The following is an 8284-nucleotide window of genomic DNA, read 5'->3' as shown; positions in this document are numbered from 1 at the left end:
TGTGTGCGCGCGTGTGTGCTGTTGCGTGTGTGGGTGCACGCGCACATATGTGCTGCTGCTGCATGTGTGTGTGCATGTGTGCCGCTGCGTGTGTACATGCGCACGTGTGTGTGCGTGCTGTTGCGTGCCTATGTGCTGCCTGCGTGTGTGCTGCTGCTACGTGTGTGTATATATGTGTGTGCTGCGTGCGTGTGTGTTGCTGCGTGTGTGTGCGCGTGCATGTGTGTTGCTGCGTGTGTGCGTGCGTGCGTGTGCGTGTTTGTTGCATGAGTGTGTGCATGCGTGTGTGTTGGTGCATGTGTATGTGTTGCTACGTGTGTGCTCCTGCCCTCGCACTGGTACCGCGTGTGTGCGCTATTGCCCCCACACACATATCATATGAGGGGTAAAAGAGTCTTTTTAGATGTCATTTACACTTAAAATGAACGAAAATATCATATAGGGAATAAAATTTAGAATTTGTGTCAAATAGAGAAGAATTTTTTTTCCGGTATCAAATAAAGAAGCAGATTTTAAAATATTGTTAAATAAGGAATTTTCTCAATTAAGAGTGCTGCTCATTAGACGTCACGTACCAAGCTCTAGATCCACTCTTTCCCAACGGATAATGATACAATTATGTGTAGGTCCTTTCTCTTTTGTTTTCTGTAACTGTGCACCTATGATTTTTTTTAAAATACTATCGAACTCACGAACTAGTGAGCAAAAAATATACTGCATTTTCCAATTCGACATTAACAAGCCTGAACACTCCCAAGAAAAAAATCTGCTTTCCTTCTAAGCGTTTCTCTATTTTCACATCGCTAATCTCCAAAAAAATGATATACAAACCCTAAACTATTGGTTGTAGGTCCGTAATTATAATGCCATTAACCCAGGATCTTTAAGTAATCTTCTCCCTTGATGACAGTCCAAACCTGCAGGCCTGCATGCAAAAATTGATGGCCCATCATGTCACTAGTCCAAACCGCGCAAATGCCCAGATTGGAGGGATGGAGCTGCTTCGCCCAGGTTCGGCACCTGTCAGCTACTTTTGTCTCAAAAAAAAAACCTGTCAGCTACTTGGGGCCTATCCATTGAATACGGTGAAATACAGCATTGCTTACGATGGTGGCAATTAAAATACGTTTGACAACACTGATCGCAACGCTGGCTCGGCGGGGATGATTCCGAGCTATCTGCAGACCGGCCTCTGCAACGTTTTATCAAAGATGGAAATCATATACAGCCCGCAGGTATTCAAGTTACACGAATCACGCGGCATAGTGTGATGTGGTTACCGACCACGCGTAGTCGCATGTCCACTCGTAATTATTTGAAGACTTGCATGGCTATAAAACTGCTGCGTGCACACATAGAAAAAAGTGCATCACACCTAAAGCGTGTGCGTGGATTTAGGATGCTTGGCGCGGCGACGGTCGAGGGCGAGCCGAGCCGATATAATTCATCCACTTTTTTTGCTGCTGCTATCATCATATTTGTGTGTTTTTCCTCGATGACAATAAGCACTTCCATATTTGTGGTGATATTATCTGATAAGTGAAATTGTATTTTATAAATGAATGAAATATGTTTTAGGAAGCGAGTGAAATTGATTTTTATTGATAATTTTTTGAATTGTGTGAAATTGTCTCCTCCTAGGCTGACTTGTTTACGCAAGACTTTGTCGGTCAACACACAATTCCAGCAATGACTGGTGGATGTCCATCCAAGGGCCGACGTGCTTCTTCAATATCTGATCTTCCTGCTCCAGCCGCCTAAACCAGCGCTTGCGGGACTGCATGCTCCCTTCTCTTGTGGACGGCTGTGATGCCGCACACGCTTCACCGGCCCACCCTACTCCCTCCGCTGGCCTGGCCATCCCTCTACCCACCCGCACCTCATGTTATTCTTCGGTGACGGCAGCCTCACGCCGCAGCCGAACCAGTCAACCGTCATACTCTGCTTAGCGTGGGCATCCACTGTTGTGTCTTCGCCGGTAGAAGGTTTCCCTGCTGTTGTTGGGTACTTATCACTTTGTTGGATTGTAATGCGACATGGCACTTTTGGTTTATTCGTTATGCTACTTTGTTAAAGGATACGAGACTTATGCTACTTTGTTAAAGGATATGAGACATGGCACTTTAAAATTCTTTCTTATATGGGTTCATCTCATTCATTATTTTCATTATTAAGCTTCAAATATGATATTTTTTTATTAATGTACTACTGCTGTCATGACTTTTGTCGAGTGTTTAATATAACAAAAAATAATCTATGTAAAAAACGTATTAAAAAAAGACCCAGCCGTGGCGGGGCGCGCATGGTGACTTTACTAGAACCACCCCGATCTAGCCTGAAGGCGAAAGGGACAGCCTTTCGGCCGTCGAGCGGCCCAGCAACGGCGACAACAGGGGAGTCATAGTAGCTATGTGTAGTGAGCTTGTGAAGCGGGCGGCGACGCGGGTATATAAACCGATGGTCGCGTCCCTCGCCGGGTGAGGTGGGACTTTATTCCGCACACTAGGACCATTAAAGAAGAAGAAAACCCTTCGACGAAAGGAGTCACTCATCCAACAAGTCATCCCTTCATAGCTAGCACCATTTCCATCTACAACAAACATCCCCATATTCATCTCCGCCAATTTAGTCTTCATCCCCGTAGGCATAGCGTAAACTTATAACTAAGGGTACCTCACATACAACGACATTGTAATACTATTCAACCACTAATCTTCAAGTATGATCTGCAATGTCTTTTGCCTGTGATCTATTTGCGATGCACGAGTAGTCCCCTTAGGCTAAGGGTTCAGGCATAGCCTCGCAACCCCATTTACTCGTGCAACGAGATTGTTGGTTTATTTTAAAGAGATGTTATTTTTATGTGCTACGCAAACGATTTTATCTCCTGTATTTTTAAAGAAATGAACACGCAAGCATAAACGAAATGACACAAAAGAGGGCGGCTTGATAGCATACCATGTCTTGCATGCCGATGCCGTTCACGGGGCGGCCTTGACGCTCTCAAGAGTGGCACAAAACTTATTGCACTCTTGTTGAATCATCCTCCATCGCTTTGAAATGGACACCCATCCACGCGTGCTTACTATTTGGTACGGCGGAAACTTCTTGCGTCCATGAAATTCACGGTGGACACGAATCCAAAAGGTTGAATGCTTTTGTTCGGTGCCCGTCTTGGGGTCTTGCCCAATGTCTCTCCAACACTCACAAATAAGCTTGTCCTCGACCGCCGTGTATGCCTTGGTCCACTTGCTCTTCTGCTTCGGCTTCACCCCGGCGGCTTGGTTGGTGAGCTCGTCCTCGAACAAAGGCTCCCCTTCGATATCGCACTCGTCCTCTTGCCCGTAGTCCTCCGAGAACTCGTGGTCAAGTGGGAAGCCGTCCAGGTCCAGGCCGGTCTGATCATGCATGAAGGTCGCCTGATCTTGATCAAAGGTGGATGGCGTGAACACCCCTCGGCCGTCTTGGCTTTGTGTCTCGTCGGTATTGTAGCCAGCCCCGGTGGCACCGCCATCGGCCGGCGCACCACCTTCGAAGATGATGTTCTGCATGTAGTCGTCATCGCCAGAGGCCGGCATTCCGTCGAATAGGCTGCGTGCGCCCAGCAACACGTCGGCTGGCATGTGTCGCGCGCGTTTCCTCACGCCTCCGAATGACGAGCCACCGGCCACCGGTGTGGCGTTGAGGTCGATGGGCGTGGGAGTGGAAGGTGCCACCACGCTCACCTCAGGCGAGCACTCTCCGGAGAGGCAGGAGGCTTGCAGGTAGATGTGAAAGCCGGGCATCGGGGTGCAAGCCGACACGCGGGGCGAGTCAGGCAGCACCATCCGAGGGAATGCGGATGAGCCGGCGCTGGCCGCGGCCACGACAGCGTTGACGAGGCCGTGCTGGCTAGGGTTTAACCCTAGCATATATAGCGCCTCCCTCGTTGCCGCCGCGACGCGGGCATTGTTGACCTGCTGCTGCGTGGCGGCCGCCACGATGGCTTCGTCCCTCGCGTCTGCCGCTTGCCTCCGACCCTTCCTATTGGCCGACTCCTTTGCCCGTTGTTCGAGTGTCAGCGTCTTCTTCGGCTTGGCCACGACAACGGTCTTGCGGGGGGCGTGAGGCTTTGCCTTTGCCGGAGGGCGCGGTCGTCATGCTGGACGAGGCGAGGGAGGCGAGGCCGGCGGCGGCGTCGAGGTCGTCGTCCATGGCAGGGATCGGGAGCGCGCGCGGGCGGGAGGGTTTTTGGAAAGAAATGGAGGAAAATGGTGGAGGCTGCCACCGACAAGCGGGCCCGGAGGAAGGAGAAGGCAAGCACGCGCGCATCCGTCTCATGTCTGCGCCGACGCAAATCCGGCTCAAAAATGAGCGGGAGTGTGTTGGCAGGCGGACGAAAAACGGACACAAGTCCTTTTAGATCGACGCGTTGGGTCACTTATCTGTCCACACCGACCTAAACAGACTCCCGTGGACAAAATGAGTCGTCTCGTTGGAGTTGTTCTTAGTGACTCATCTGCGGCAGCTTACTGGTCATCATGCCGCTCTTTTACCCACCCATCCCGCTGATGTGTCTTCACACTGTGGAAGGAGGGGTAGGCAGCGTTGCTTCTTTTACTCTCTCCTCATCGCCCGCTCTTTCTCTGCTCCAGGGCTTGTGTCCACGTGTACGAGTATATGTGGTGGGTTCTGCCAGCTCGATTGCCTGTGTGGCTCCGTTGTCTTTATCTCATCTCCTTCCCGTAGTCTTTTCTTCTCCGTGTTCTAGTTTCCTTCACGACCGCCACCTCACACTTCACGCCGCACACCCCTTGCTTCGATCCACAGGAAGGTTTCTTCCACGTTTACCATTGGTCCTGCAATGGGGTTGTTACCTGGCTACGCGCTGCTTTGTTTGCTGGCCGGCAGTGCTATTCGCCGCTCCTACTAGCTGATGTTTGGATCAGGTTTTGCCCTTTCGTCTGGCTAATCTTTTCTGCTCGCTGATCGTGTTTTGTTCCCTTCATACTTGCATGTCTTACGAGCTTCTTGTTGTTGTTGCCTTGCGCCTATTACTAGCTGCGTGTATTCATGTTAGAGTTAAGTCTGAAGTGGCTTCTTCGCTCCTTTATTATTGCTATTTCCCTCATACTTTCCAAGGAGTTTCTTCAATCCCTTTATATCTCAGAACATTAGTCCCTTCAGATTGCTTGAAATCACCAAAGAAATCACCAGCGTGGTTTTTTATCATCGCTCTGATGTACCCTGGCGGAATGTTTATTCGCCCCGGGGTATCAGGGGAAGGAACGTTCCCCTTATACTATTAGGATCCTATAATTAAGGCGAGAGAAGCTACGCTGAGCGTTCTGAATGGAGATACGATGAGATACGATGTGTTTCAGAGCTTGAATACCTCCGAAAATAAAACAAAAACACATATCACTTCTTCTTTTTTGTGCGGGGAAAAACACATGTCACTTGTTTGATTGCATTGTTCTGCTTATAGGCAATTCGACCATAAATTAGGTAACCATCAGGTCATACATTTCAGGTAAAAATATGTACAACATAGATGTGTGTATAGGAGCCACAGGTCAGTTAATAGTTAGTTACACAATCCTACTTACCGCAAGAACATTGTCACCTCCCTCCAGAGATATCAGAAACTGCACCCATGCTCGTCGATGATTCGTATGGCAACATTTTCTGGTTGAAGTCCCCATCATACATCCGCTCCAGCATGGTGAAACTGAGGTACGCGGACGACAAGTCCGGGAGGACCATGTCGCCGTCGAGGTACTGCATGACCTGCCGCATGGTTGGCCTTCCATTAGGCAATGGGTGCGAGCATAACAACGCAAGTTTCAGCACCAGCGAGACCATGTCCGGACTAAACCCACTTGGAATCCTCGTATCCACCGCGCCAATGATCAAACCCTTGCGCCATTGCTCGATCACCCAATCCACGAGCACGATGCGGTTGTCGTGCTCGTTTTGCTCGATTGGCCTCCGCCCACACGTGATTTCCAGAAGGAATGCACCGAAGGCGAACACATCGGTCGACGGGGTTGCCTTGCCGGTGTGTCCAAGCTCAGGAGCTAGGTAGCCCATGGTGCCAACCACATGCGTTGTATGGGCGTCCGTCCCATGATCGTACAGCCTTGCAAGGCCGAAATCCCCTAACCGCCCATTCATCTCGCTGTCTAGAAGAATATTGCTTGCCTTCACATCTCGGTGGATGACAACCTGCTCCCAATCCTCATGGAGATACAATAACCCAGAAGCCACACCTCTGATTATGTGAAATCTTTGAGGCCAGTCCAGTGTACCTGTTGAGGATGCATCATACAAGTATTTATCAAGGCTTCCGTTTGGCATGTAATCGTAAACCAGGAGAAGTTCCCCTTTGCGCCGGCAATAGCCAAGCAACGGCACGAGGTTCCGGTGCCGTAGCCGTCCGATGCTTGCGACCTCGGCGACGAACTCCTTCATCCCTTGCCTTGATTCATGAGACACCCTCTTTACGGCGACCTCCATGTCCGGCTTGCGGAGCTTGCCCCTGTACACACTTCCGAAGCCTCCCGCCCCGAGCAGGTTCTTGTCGCTGAACCCCTTGGTCGCATGATACAATTCCTTGTATGAGAATCGGTGGGGGCCGAAGGCGTCCTCCCAGTCCTCGCGCAGCTCCGAGAACTTGACAAGCCGTCGTACAAAGATGTACACTCCGATGCCCAGAACGAGTACCAGAGCTGCCAACGCTATGGGCAGCACGATCACCAGCACCCTGGACCGTGGCTTTGGCCAGGCCCGTGGCAAGGCCGGCAGCGCCGAGATGTCCAGTGCCGGGGCTGGCACGTCCAGCGCGAAGCTCCAGCCGAGGACGAAGTGGCGTGTGGCGAGGACACCTGTTGCTGACGAGAATCCGACCAACATCGTGCTCTGCACTACAGGCGAGAGGTCGACGGTGGTCGTGAGGAGGGGCTTCTTGGGCCTGGCCATGCCCAGGGGAGCCACGGTCACGGCGACCTCCGTGGCCCCGCCATCGTAGTCCACCCACACTTGCATGGCCTCCCGGCTGATCAGGCTCAGGTTCCGGAACGTCCCGGTGCCGTCGTCGTAGTACCCGGCGTCGGCGGAACGGACCGAAACCAGGCTGTCGACGTCGACGCCGACGTGGTTGCTGTTGATGTCACGGAACTCGGCGTTGAAGAGCGTGTCGAGCTCCACGGCGAAGATGTGGTCGCTCCGGTTGCCGCCGTCGGTGTCGTTGAGGAGGCCCAGGAACTGGCCCGGCATCGCCGTGGAGAGCAGCTCCCTGGACGCGGAGACGAAGAAGGCCATGCCGTGGCTGCTCAGGTCCGCGTACTGCCCGAAGATGGCGAAGACGAAAGTGGTCGAGAAGGACCGCGCGGCGCCGTCGCCGGTGCCGTTCGCCTCGCCGCCGCCGCGGAACGGCAGGGGGGACGGGTGGAAGGCCTGGCCTTTCGTCTGGATGGTGCCGTTGGTCAGCATGAGCAGGCCGTTGGGCATGACCACCGCGCCGTCGAGCGTCAGGTTCACGCCCGCGAAGCCGTTATAGCTGAACTGCACGCCGTCGCCGCTCGCCGCAGCCACGAGGAGCAGGAGCAGAGGGACCAGGTGGTGAGGGTGGAGAAGCATGGCTCTCCAAGGAACGCCGGCCGGCGCTCTGTTCTTGGCAATGGCCTGCGGGTGTGTAAATCCTCCGTTTTCTTGTGTGCTTGCGGTCCAAGGGAAAATTTTCTTGGCCAAGTGGTAAGGAAAAACTCAGGTAAACTAGAGGGCTTGTGGCGCGTTCCGAGTAGCAACTGAAAGCGACGTAGATGGATGGGGGGCTGCTAGTTGTGGTGTGCGCTCTGGTCAAACCATTCGGGGGCTGTCTTTCTCAGGCCGAAACGTCCGTCGACTTGCAGACGTCTCCACTCTCAAGTCGTCGCTTTTGCCTTGGCAAGTGGCCTTGCAGCAGTGATATGAGTGATTTGGAGTAAGAAACTTCAGATTTTCACACCCGTTGAACGTTGACTAGGGTTTCGGCACTGTCACACGGTCTTCTAGCTATGATGTATACTTATTTTGTGGTGTATGTATACGGCTCTGTCAAAGTAGTATAAAGAACATCCAAAGTAAAATATACGTCCAGGTCCGACGACTATAAGCAATTAAGCGAGTCGAAGGAGCACCGCTGTCATCGCCCCTTCCTCATCGAAGCCGGACAAACTTTGTTATAGTACATGGTAGAAAGTTGTCATGCTAAGGCCTCATGAGATCAGCGCACCAGAACAGGAACCGCCGCCGATGAAGTGAC

The 8284-nt window shown here is 52.1% G+C and overlaps 2 protein-coding genes across 2 annotated transcripts; both read right to left on the bottom strand.

The window, feature by feature from the left end:
* Window positions 1-2981: 2981 nt before the first annotated feature.
* On the bottom strand, window positions 2982-3785 carry LOC125535509. Its single transcript, XM_048698575.1, has one exon. It carries the CDS (start codon window positions 3783-3785, stop codon window positions 2982-2984), a length of 804 nt encoding a protein of 267 aa, XP_048554532.1.
* Window positions 3786-5461: 1676 nt separating this feature from the next.
* On the bottom strand, window positions 5462-7741 carry LOC125536520 (L-type lectin-domain containing receptor kinase SIT2-like). The gene has a single exon (XM_048699755.1). It carries the CDS (start codon window positions 7618-7620, stop codon window positions 5602-5604), a length of 2019 nt encoding a protein of 672 aa, XP_048555712.1. The 5' UTR covers window positions 7621-7741; the 3' UTR covers window positions 5462-5601.
* Window positions 7742-8284: the final 543 nt, after the last annotated feature.

The sequence above is a fragment of the Triticum urartu genome, chromosome 2 (genome assembly GCF_003073215.2).
Source record: "Triticum urartu cultivar G1812 chromosome 2, Tu2.1, whole genome shotgun sequence".
NCBI lineage: Eukaryota > Viridiplantae > Streptophyta > Magnoliopsida > Poales > Poaceae > Triticum > Triticum urartu.
The sequence above is the reverse complement of the archived record's forward strand: the minus strand, read 5'-3'. Positions and strand labels throughout refer to the sequence as shown.

Excerpts from the sequence above, each read along its gene's own strand:
- LOC125536520 (XM_048699755.1), bottom strand. The coding sequence starts at position 7,620 with ATGCTTCTCCACCCTCACCACCTGGTCCCTCTGCTCCTGCTCCTCGTG.
- LOC125535509 (XM_048698575.1), bottom strand. The coding sequence starts at position 3,785 with ATGCCCGGCTTTCACATCTACCTGCAAGCCTCCTGCCTCTCCGGAGAG.